The 10,963-nt window shown below is 45.4% G+C and overlaps 2 protein-coding genes across 3 annotated transcripts; both read left to right on the plus strand.

Moving 5' to 3' along the window:
- Positions 1 to 5,681: 5,681 nt before the first annotated feature.
- LOC124488599 (C-type mannose receptor 2-like) lies at positions 5,682 to 7,826 on the plus strand. 2 transcript variants are annotated; one of them, XM_047051300.1, is made up of 5 exons: positions 5,682 to 5,720; positions 6,061 to 6,164; positions 6,273 to 6,626; positions 6,738 to 7,058; positions 7,285 to 7,824. In XM_047051300.1, exons 2-5 carry the CDS (start codon positions 6,131 to 6,133, stop codon positions 7,650 to 7,652), a joined length of 1,077 nt encoding a protein of 358 aa, XP_046907256.1. In that variant the 5' UTR covers positions 5,682 to 5,720; positions 6,061 to 6,130; the 3' UTR covers positions 7,653 to 7,824. The 2 variants fall into 2 exon arrangements, with proteins under 2 accessions (XP_046907256.1, XP_046907255.1); XM_047051299.1 differs by lacking the exon at positions 5,682 to 5,720 and adding an exon at positions 5,746 to 5,792 and having other exon boundaries at positions 7,285 to 7,826.
- Positions 7,827 to 8,336: 510 nt separating this feature from the next.
- On the plus strand, positions 8,337 to 10,963 carry LOC124488598 (C-type mannose receptor 2-like). Its single transcript, XM_047051298.1, has 5 exons — positions 8,337 to 8,388; positions 8,803 to 8,948; positions 9,144 to 9,515; positions 9,665 to 10,000; positions 10,237 to 10,963. The coding sequence occupies exons 2-5, from the start codon at positions 8,912 to 8,914 to the stop codon at positions 10,599 to 10,601; spliced, it is 1,110 nt and encodes a 369-aa protein (XP_046907254.1). The 5' UTR covers positions 8,337 to 8,388; positions 8,803 to 8,911; the 3' UTR covers positions 10,602 to 10,963.

Consider the following 10,963-nt stretch of genomic DNA (forward strand, 5'->3'; position numbering starts at 1 on the left):
TCCTCCTGACCCAGGCGGTGAAGCCGCGGGGCTGGGGGTGACTTTGACCGTCTGCCTGCCTCAGTCGGGCCCCCTCCTCGGCTCTCCAGTTAGCTTCCCTCTGCCCTCGAAACTATTTGTCATTCATGGAGCGTTCGTTCCAGTGGCGTCCGGATCTGCCGTGGCTTAACCCTGCTTGCCGACCCAGCGTGAATCCACCCACCCACGCACCCACACATACAACTACTATAACCCTCTCTCTCTCTCTCTCTCTCTCTCTCTCTCTCTCTCTCTCTCTCTCTCTCTCTCTCTCTCTCTCTCTCTCTCTCTCTCTCTCTCTCTCTCACACAGACGCAAACACACACGCACACTCCAGCTCTGGCATGCTGGGGCCAGTGAGCCGCTAACCTTAAACCGCTCCCCCTGACCACTGCGATCCAATATCTCATCCACCCCCCCCCCCCCCCCCCCCCCCTCATGAGAACGTGTTCTATTGATTGCCGTGAACTCCCCCTTTTAGTCCCTGACCGTCTCTCGCTTCACTGGGCTCACACGGACACCCCCCCCCCTCACACGCACACACATACACACACACGCACACACTTTCCATTTATTGTATAGCTAACGTCTCGAACGCTGGATGTACCCAGGTCAAGCAGAGGGTCGAGTCAAAGGCCCCATGGGAGGGGGTGTGGCTCTGTCTGAGTTTCACCTCCCCCCATGACAGCGTGGAGGTCCTCCAGAAGAAACGCCGTCTACTCTGTCACCCTCCACCCTCCGCCCGCTCCACCATCCTTCGGTAAGAAGAAGACAATAAAGCAAACACATTTTGTCACGCGCACCAACCAACACACACACGCGCACACACTCGAGCGACGAGGGAAGCTGCTCGTCAGCCCGGAGCGAACGACGAACTCCGTCTCCCCCTCCTCTTCCGACAGAAAGCCGGGGTGGCGGTATCCGCGTCTTCCAGGCGCCCGGGGAGGCGAGCCCAGGAAGACGCCGGGGCCTCCGGTCCTCACTTCCCCTCCGAAGTGGCGTCGAGCACACGGTGTGAGGGTGCGTGGACTCGGTTTGACAGTCCCCGTTTTCCCCGCTGAGTTTGCCGCTCTCCGCATTCTCAGGGTCAGCGTGCCCTGTGCCTTCACATGGGGTCTGTGTCCTCCGCTGGCCCGGTGACAAACACACACACTTAGGCGCAAGCCTACCGGCACTTTCCTGGCACAGGGAGAAGCGACTGAAAAGAGCTGCCTATAGGGTGCTTAGGCGCCCCGAAAGGAGAAACGAACGCACACACAAACACACACACAGGCACACACACACACAGGCAGTTCATGTCACAGAGCTGCCAAGTGTTCTTGTCCATTGGATTCTTAGAAGAGAAAGAGACGATTATGCTAACAAAGGCCTGATTCGAATTCGCTCTCAAGTGTGCAACGGGGAAAATCCCTGTGTTGTCTCGATTCAAACATGGCTGTCTCGAATATCAATATCAAAAGCCCATGTGAAGTGTGACACCATTCAGTGGAGCAAGGGAGATTAAAGTGCATTTGTGCGTGTAAAAACATCCCTGTGACAATATTTAAAAAAAAATGCAGTCACTGTCATTAAAGGTGCACATCACTCACGGTGTCGTCCGGATTACATCGCTGCGCTGAAGGATATTTGGAAGTCAAATGAGCCCTGTGTTCAGCAGTATGCTGAACTGGTTTGTCCCTCTCCAGCCACCGTAGGACCTCTGTGAGAGCAGTTGCCCTGTGCCCTGTTGTGTAATCCCATCCACCTTTAAGTACCTGTATGACATAAGTACCACTGTGGCCTCGCACATTAGTGTGTCTCCATTTAGGATAACAAGGACAAGAACATTGAGCGATGAGAACATTAAATGCCAGTTTAACTAGATCAGAACTAGACATGGTCACCGGTCTGAGACGAGACAGATTCTTTTGTAGGTTTTTCCAAATGTTGCAATCTCACAAAGCAGTGACGATAACCAAGTAACAAACCAGACAACCTTATAACTGCTCAAGACCATAACAATTCAGCCGTGGTTTTACTTATTTACGATATGTTTTTGTGATCCAAAAGCTTTGACCACTACCAGGTTTCTACAGTTTTTGCTGCAATAATAAATGTGTCCTCGTTATGACAAACTATACTGTTATCCAAAGAAGAGTGTAGACAACGCCTAAGTCTCTATCCCCCACTCTTTCTCCCCCCTCTTTCTCTCTCTCACCGTCTTTCTTTCTCTCTCTCCCTCTCTAAGTTTTTGTGCCTATTGGAAATAGGTGATTTGCATCTCCTGGAACCGTCATGACACATGCAACGGTCAAACCAGCTTTGTGACTGCAGCACAGGCTGGTACTTGTTTTCCGTTCACATCCTGGTTCTGTTCCGCCTCTTGTAGGGATTGACGCTCAGCCAACGTTGCTCTCCTCGAGATCAGCGTCAGGGTTAGTCCAGATTGGGTGGCACGGCTCATGTGACTTTATCTTCAATGACTGTGTACGATAACACGCGTCAACGTAATCGTTACGCTTTCGCTGTCCGTTGAATACAGCCCGTTCTGTAGAACAAACAGCTGGTCCCGGTGCCGACCTGCATGTTTGCAGTCAGGGCTCACAAAGCTGCCCGCTGGCCCGCTGCTTCAACAACGAAGTGTGCTTCGAGGGCTGGCACGGGCCTTCACCTCCCACCCCCTCATGCCCCCCCCCCCCGACACTGGGGTCGTTACCAGGAGCCCGGGACGGCCGTTTCCAGTTCCAGGAGCTGGCATCAGGACCAATGAGGCGCGACGAAGCTGAGCCGCAGCGCATTACAGGATGATGATGGGGTCATGTCTCTCGTCGGGGAGTCGTTAGAGACGTTAGGAGTCTGACGTTCACATCAGTCAGTCGGCGGAGCCGGGAAGCACGTCCGCTTCCAGTGCACCAGACATATCATGGACGGATCAGGGCCGAAAACAGAAAACTAGTTAGACAGGAATTGAAGGAGCGTGAACTGGCTTGAATAGGTAGTGTTGAACAGAACAACAGGGTTGTGTTTCCGGATGCCACACAATGCTAAACAAGGGGTACAATTGAAGTTCAACTAAATGATATAAGTACATTAAAAAAAAGTTAAATATATATATATGCCTGTATTTCGGTTTCATCATCAAACTTGGGCACCTACCATTGTACAAAGCAGCACATTCATTCCCTTGAAAGCTGATTTGAATGAGTTTGCATGTTTGTCAACAATGTCGTCTCCATGATCCGGCTAACTGAAGTGCCGTGAAGTTCACCCAGAACTGGACCCAGAAAAGATTTGCATGTAGGTTTTCATCACAAAAATAAACAGTGTACAGGGAAGATAGACCTGTGTAGCTCGCAGGTAAAGCATTCAACTGCATGTTGAGAAGTTGCAGGGTTCAAATCCCTCCTGTGCATGGCTTTGGATAACAGTCAGCCACATTACTATATACATGGTAGACTCAAACTCAAATATTCTTTAAATGAATTAATTTCCGAAGTCACCAAACAAACTATGTGTTGTATTTCTACAGCTCTAAAAGAAGGGTGTCTGAATGATCTTGTCTGTCTCCTCCCACAATATTTTGGTGCAATAACACAAATCAACAACCCTGACCATATCACCACAGACCACATAGGCTGTTTGTTGGAACGGACACAAAGAAAGAACCATGGCAGCTTGCTGGATGTCATTTGACTATGATGCACCTATTCAAATGTGTATTTCAGGAAGTAAGTTGTTTTTTGAGAAGAACAAAGGGCCTCCAGTTAAGCAGCTCACGCCGCTGGAAGCCAGGATGACGAGCAAACACAAACACGGAAATGTCCCAAACACTGTCGCACACAGTCAATAAAAAAAAGTTAAATGCAACGCTTTTTTAGTCGATCAGTGATAGAATATCTCTTCAGGCCTGTAACATATGTTGAGTACAAATATAAAGGTGAGGCCTTTTCTCTAGTTTGTACAGACTTATGCTAATCTCACCCTTTGCCGTCACCCAAAATGAATGATGAATATTATAATTGCTACGGTGCCCTATTCAGACACCTGTCCATTCAACCCTTTCATGTCCTCCCTCACTCTCAAATCTAGCTTGTCCGGTGGGGAAACACAGGAGACACAATAGTGTTTCCTCCAGTTCAGAGGACATGTTTGCTCAAAAATGACACAGTACAAAAACACAGTCAGGCTATATCATCCATGACAGATCCTTGCATTCAAGCGACATGAAGCCTTGTCAAGTGCAAGTGTGATATTGATAGACATTTACATTACATTTAGTCATTTAGCAGACGCTCTTATCCAGAGCGACTTACAGTCAGTACAGGGACATACCCCCCGAGGCAAGTAAGGTGAAGTGCCTTGCCCAAGGACACAACGTCATTTTGGCACGGCGGGGAATCGATCCGGCACCTTCTGATTACTAGCCCGACTCCCTCACCCCTCAGCCATCTGATAGACATAGGTTTGTGTAAAGTTTTTCCTTTGGATTGCACACATACCATATGGACCAGAACACCAACGAGATCATTGTGGGCTACCCATTGATGAAGAAGAGCCGTGCCCACGACCCCATCCAAAATAAAGGGGGCCGAGGTGGAGCGTGTATCCAGCTTTAAGTTCCTGGGCGTTCCCGTCTCCGAGAACCACTCCTGAACTTTCGTCGCTGGACCATCGAGAGCTTTCAGACTAATTACATCTCAGTCACAGCCACGTCACCGGTACCTGGCTACTCTCCATCGAGGTACATCCAGCGCAAACGCTGCCTGCCGAGGGCAGTGAGGCATCCTGCCGGATCTCTCTCACCCCAAACACCAGCCTCTTCTCTCCCCGTTCATCTGGGACGAGCTCCGGAAGCTTCCGTTGTCCCTCCAGGAGGTTCACGACCAGCGTCTTCACCTCACCTCTAACACAGACCCCACTACTTGACCTCCCACCCTGCCTCTCCTCCCTGCTGCGACTCAGGAGACCATATATCGTGTATTACCTTGTTTCCTTGAACGATTTCACTTGAACCTCTGTCAATCTGTTTGTTGCCCCACATCTCATTACACTGTAATGTTGCATAGTTAAGTTATTATTGTTTGCTCTTCTGGTTAGAAGCTAACTACACTTCATTGGCTCTGTACCCGTACTGTGCACACCGACAAAGTTGAATTATATTTACACAAAAGTGTATTTATTTCAGCCCTTGTTGTTCACCTAATAAGCATCATTTCAGTTATAGTTAGATTTCATTTAGCAGTATATGGAACTAAGCGGTTCATGTGAATTAAGTGATCAAACAGTGTCCATCACAAGAGCCTTAGGTTCGATGTCAAGGTTTATGACCTTGAGATGGGTAAATGGTGGAATGGTTTCAACGCGTCCCTGCATGCACCTGGGTTTGAAGGCCTGTGGCCACGTTAATAAAAAGGATAGGGTTAGTATCTCTGACATATTTAATATGTCAAAGATACAGTACAGTCTCCATTGCCAAGTTCCATCCTGCCGTGCAATATACAGCCCGACACAAACAATACTACATGTTTTATAGGACGGTTTTGCCTGACATGGTCACCATGCTAGATGACAGTTTATTGGGTTAATAATCAACCTGACAGGCTTTTCCATTTTTGACTATGTACACATGGTTGGCAAAGTGTAAGAATGTCGTCGGCCTGAGATGCAGCCTTTATATGTGACAGACTGGGTGGTGGTATTCTGCACACATCAGACCAGAGCAGGTAAGAAACATCCAACACTTCAAGCACACCGGCTGGAAAAAGATAAAGATAGTTGTACACCAATTCAACACTGTGTGTTGCCCTTCTGTATAGAGTACTTTATGTGTCTAGAATAGAATTATAACACTGTCCAGGATGTTATAAAGTCTGTGTTATGAGAGTTGATTGTGACCGTATCATTGACAATTTATTGCAAACCAATGAACACAGCATCTCATTGTCTCATGTATTATTATTTTGTAAGAGAAAACAAAGCAATATAACTTTCCTTGTGTATATGTACTGTACTTGTGGTGTACTCTACTTATCACAAAAATATCACTTTGGGCTTATTGTCCAGTTTATTTGACAGAACTCAACTACAGTCTAACCTTGCCTCTCATCGGACCTACTGTGACCCTGCTGACACCATGGAGATGACCCCCCTGTTCTTCATACTCTCATGTAAGAGAGATGTTAACTTACTTTGGACTTCATTAAGATCTCTGACTACCACTCCTACAGTACTAAACATCAAGCTAAAGTATAATAAAATGTGTATGTTTTTAACAGTTTCTTTTGGTCAGACCTCATCACATCGCCTCAGAACATTTTTGAATTTCGAAACGTCGGTCAATAAGGTCAACTGGACTACCGCACAGGACATCTGCAAGAAAAATGATTCTAACCTAGTCACTTTGTACGACGATAAAGATATCAACGAAATTAGGAATCTTAGTAAAAAGTCGATTTGGTTGGGTCACAAAAGGGCTACAAACAGATCCAGGTGGTCAAATGGAAAGCCTACGACATCTAACCAACCACCAGCAGATTTCACTGTTGAAGATCCAAAGTGTGAAGGCATTTACAATAATACATGGATTGCTTTTAACTGCAGCGACCACAAACCTTTTATGTGCAGCGATGGTAAGTCAGTAGATAACTTCTTTTGAAAAGCCCACTGTTCTATATTCATCGCAAAACAAACAAATACGTTACAATGTTGGTAGTTGTCAGCAAATCTTGTGTTTTCCACAGCCAAAGGAACGTACACTCTAATTGAACACCAGAAGACATGGTGTGACGCACTGAGGTACTGCCGGCGTCGCCATGGTGACCTGGCCAGCATCAGTGACCAGGACCAGAACATACAGGTCATCGAGAAGGGGAAGAGTAGTGACCTTCCTTTCTGGATCGGTTTGCTGCATGATTACTGGGAGTGGGACGATGAAGGCTGCTCACACTTCCGAAATTGGAAACACTCTGCTGAGAATGAATGTACTATTTTGAACCAATATGCTGAAACAATATCTACCCAGAATTGTTCGTTTGCAGAGTTTACAGTCTTTTGCTCCAAGGGTAAGTAGTCCACTAGTTAGAAATATCTGTTTGTACATTTAGCACTTTTTATAGTATTTGACTGGTTGTTTTCTTATTCTTATCTACTTACTTAGCTGGAATCTTAACACAGCTGTTGACAATGCGAAGCTAGCCTCAGAACTTGGTGCTGATTTCACTTCAAAATGGTGGTTTTGGAGTTCTTCTCTTGTGTAACCTTGAGGATTCTTGGGTTTCTGTCTTCCAGGGAACGTAAACTTCCAGCCCGTCAGCGAGCCCAAACTGAACTGGGAGGACGCTCGGGACTACTGCTTTGAGCATTACGACGGCATGCTGACCATCATGTCTCAGGAGGATCAGAATGTGCTAGAAGCAAGGATGAAAAGAGAGCCTGGTCTCTCGGGTCACGCGTGGGTGGGGCTGAGACAGAGCCGTATCTTAGGGTTCTGGATGTGGACCAGTGATGTCCCAGTGAAGTGGCATAACTGGGAGGGGGGCAGGGCTCCAGAGATGCCGCTGTCCAACAACTGTGGCGCAGTAGACTTACAGGGGTTTAAGTGGAGCGATCAGAACTGTTTGGTCAAGCGTCCTTTCATTTGTGAGTGGTTTATTTGAATGTAAATAGCATCTGATTCTGAGCGGGACCAGTGTTTGGTCCTTTTGAAACTTGATTACCTGATGTAATACAATTATTTCTAGAAATCAATATAATTAAAAAAAAAAAGGAATTGTGACTATGCAAGCATCATGCAATGATAAAAATGTGTTTGATTAATTTCCTTATGGTCAACCTGACTGAATAATAACCAAAATGTGTTTGAATAAAGCATGACTTCAGCCATCCAAATTCTTATGTTATTTCATCGTTAATGTTTTTACTTCAGGGCAATATATGGATAATTGTTTAATACAGACACAGATCTTTGTACACCCCTACCAAGCTACATTGGTAAATAGTGGTAAATCCGTTGCTATTAATCAATTCATTCAGATGTTAAAGATGAATTGATGAATCAGCCATTAAATCAGACAACCAGCTGCTAATTATCCTCTTGTTAAACAAACAACCTCTAAATACTGGGTATATCCCTGTCCGTCAAATATAACAACAGCTACATGTTAGATGTGGAAATGCATGTGTTCACTTTATAAATCAAATGAAGAATGATGAACAAACCCTATGTGCAGGGACCCATGTGTTTTGCATGATTTCTTTTTTGAATGGTTGGTGTCATGCGGGATCATTTTCATTAGCGATGCTATCTCTTGAGCAGAGTTTTACATATAAACTCTGTTCTCTTCCCTCTCTGTCACTCCGCTGGGCAGCACACAAACTGACTCTCCTCACCAGGTAGGACATTCACAACTTTATTAAACATTCCACTGGAAAACAATGCAACCCTATCAAGCTCACCGCTAAACTTAAATAATGGGAAATGAATTGTCCTATGAAACTTAAAATAATGTTTGGTAAATACTGTTTGATAAAGTTTTTTTTATATGTGTCCAAATGCTACAGCCATACACGTGTACAATAAACACACAGTACTGTACGAGACACCAGGCAGATAATCAGAAAGGTTCTCAGTAATGAAAAGTGAAAAGGTTTTGCTTAGCACACGTAACGATTAAGGAATGCAATTCTTTGGTCACCGTTTTGCTGGATCTGGAGGGATAGGATGATTTAGATCCCTGTTAACTATCAATGTAAATGACTAAGCTGATGCCTGATACAGGCACAGACTGACGCTGAACCGGCTTGCAGGTCAAACACTACAAACTGCCTCCGACGTCCATGTCTGCACTCCGACACCCTCTCACTCCACCTCTCCACCCCACAACCTCCCCTCGCCCACTCCGACCCCGGCATCGCCATGGAGATGATTGTTCTACTTCTGCTCTTCTGCTCAGGTGAGCATGATGCGATGACACTTTGGACGCAGCACAAAATACATGTATAACATGGGAGATCAGCACACCCAGTTTTTTCTATCTCAGCATGTATATTGTGATCTCAGGTGGATGATAGTGTACCCTTTCACCTTGTTCCCAGGTAGGTGACACTGTATACACGATATGAACTCACCAAACACATTCTTTTCTCAGGTGTCAGGAGTCAAGAGTCCTCATGCGGTGACACGCTAGTTATCGGTGGTCACATCAGGCAGTTTATTCACTCAAAAATAAGCATGGACTGGTCTGAGGCGCAGACTTACTGCACGACAAATTTCACCAACCTTGTTACTGTGTACAATCAAAATGACAACTACCCCGGATTTGAACGATATGCAATGGCCTGGATCGGTCTCTATCGTAGAAATACCAGCCTAAGGTGGTCCAATGGAGAGCCTGTTGATTTTACACGATGGTCAAACTCTACCAATACAGATGAACAATACTGTGCAATAGTCACAACTAACAACAATGTGACATGGGAGAATTGTTCCCTGCGACTTCCCTTCGTGTGTTATAACAAAGGTAGAGTCTTACCGCTTCGCTGTTGAATGATAAAATAATAACAAACTTGACACCAAGTCAATGTGTTTTTGCTGCCTGTTTATATAGTACTTTGATCATGCCTGCTGTGTGTATGTGTGCGTGTGCGCGTGTGTGTGTGTGTGTGGTAGACTTTAGTTCCTCTTACAGACACATCCTGATCCCTGAGAGGATGACCTGGTGTGGGGCTCGTTCTTACTGTCAGCAGAGACACGCTGACCTGGCTGTCATTAGAGACCAGAGCCAGTATGATGAGGTTACACAGATAAAGAGCAGCTCTCCTTTCTGGATTGGTCTGAAGAGCTATGGCTGGGAGTGGTCGGATGGAGCGTGTTTTGACTACAGAAACGTCCCTGGAAAAATACGTCAAACGGATTGTCAATACTTAAGATTAAATGAAAATTACCCAAATTATCCGATTCATGCTGGGGACTGCAATTCCAAATTTAAAGCCTTATGTTACAAAGGTGAGTAATGTACAACTGATTCTAAAGAGAAGCACTGATATGGTGAGTATGGGAGAGCACTGTCATTTTGGGTGGTTTAAAGATGTAGCACACTTTGATTTGAAATTAGCACACACCTGAAAAATACAATTTCAATAAATGATATATAAATGTAATATGTTCTATGTTCCACCTAACCACAAGTATGCAAACAATCCTCTCTCCTGTGTTTTCCTCTCACGTCAAACCCCTCCAAGACTTCATGACGGTGGAGATCATTTATCAGAAAATGGATTGGGAAGGAGCCTTAAAGTACTGCTTCGAAAACCACGACGGAATGCTGACCATCACGTCATTACACGATCAGATGGTAGTCAAGCAGAAGCTGAGCTCCACTGGTCTCTCAGGTCACGTGTGGGTGGGGCTGAGACAGAGCCGTATCTTTGGCTTCTGGATGTGGACCAGTGATGTCACAGTGGGGGCGTGGCGCAACTGGGAGGGGGTAAATGCTCCGGAGATGCCGCTGTCCAACAACTGCGGCGCTGTATCCATGGAGGACTTTAAGTGGAGCGATCAGCACTGTTTGGTCAAGCGTTACTTTGTCTGTGAGAGGAGAAAGTAGGAAGCTTTAAATGAGCATCGCAAAATGATTTAAGGTGTTCGCAGTGGTCTTGAAGGCTTTTTGTTTAGCTACTCAGCTAACTGTATAGTTATTCAATGGTGTCTCTAAATAAATATCAGGTAGAGTATTCTACAGAATGTGTGCATGAATGGGATATAGTTAAGCGACCATCATGTTTCAACGTTTCTCTCAATGTATAAATGTATCATGGGGTGCATCCAATGAATGTTATACTTCTAAATTGCATTCTGCCAAATCGCTGTTCTGTTGCAGAGCAAAAAAAATTACAAAAAAAGGTGAAAATCAAAACTGCGGTGTCATATTTTAAAAGCCAATGTGAATAAAGTGTGATAGAGAATGTC

The sequence above is a fragment of the Hypomesus transpacificus genome, unplaced genomic scaffold, assembly GCF_021917145.1.
Source record: "Hypomesus transpacificus isolate Combined female unplaced genomic scaffold, fHypTra1 scaffold_146, whole genome shotgun sequence".
Classification (NCBI taxonomy): Eukaryota; Metazoa; Chordata; class Actinopteri; order Osmeriformes; family Osmeridae; genus Hypomesus; species Hypomesus transpacificus.

What these genes read in the sequence shown, in the direction of transcription:
- LOC124488599 (XM_047051300.1), top strand. Translation starts at nt 6,131, where the DNA reads ATGGAGATGACCCCCCTGTTCTTCATACTCTCAT. An exon ending in ACCTTTTATGTGCAGCGATG is followed by an intron (nt 6,627 to 6,737) that starts GTAAGTCAGTAG and finishes TGTTTTCCACAG; the next exon opens with CCAAAGGAACGTACACTCTA. An exon ending in TACAGTCTTTTGCTCCAAGG is followed by an intron (nt 7,059 to 7,284) that starts GTAAGTAGTCCA and finishes TCTGTCTTCCAG; the next exon opens with GGAACGTAAACTTCCAGCCC.
- LOC124488598 (XM_047051298.1), top strand. Translation starts at nt 8,912, where the DNA reads ATGGAGATGATTGTTCTACTTCTGCTCTTCTGCTCAG. An exon ending in CTTCGTGTGTTATAACAAAG is followed by an intron (nt 9,516 to 9,664) that starts GTAGAGTCTTAC and finishes TGTGTGTGGTAG; the next exon opens with ACTTTAGTTCCTCTTACAGA. An exon ending in TAAAGCCTTATGTTACAAAG is followed by an intron (nt 10,001 to 10,236) that starts GTGAGTAATGTA and finishes AACCCCTCCAAG; the next exon opens with ACTTCATGACGGTGGAGATC.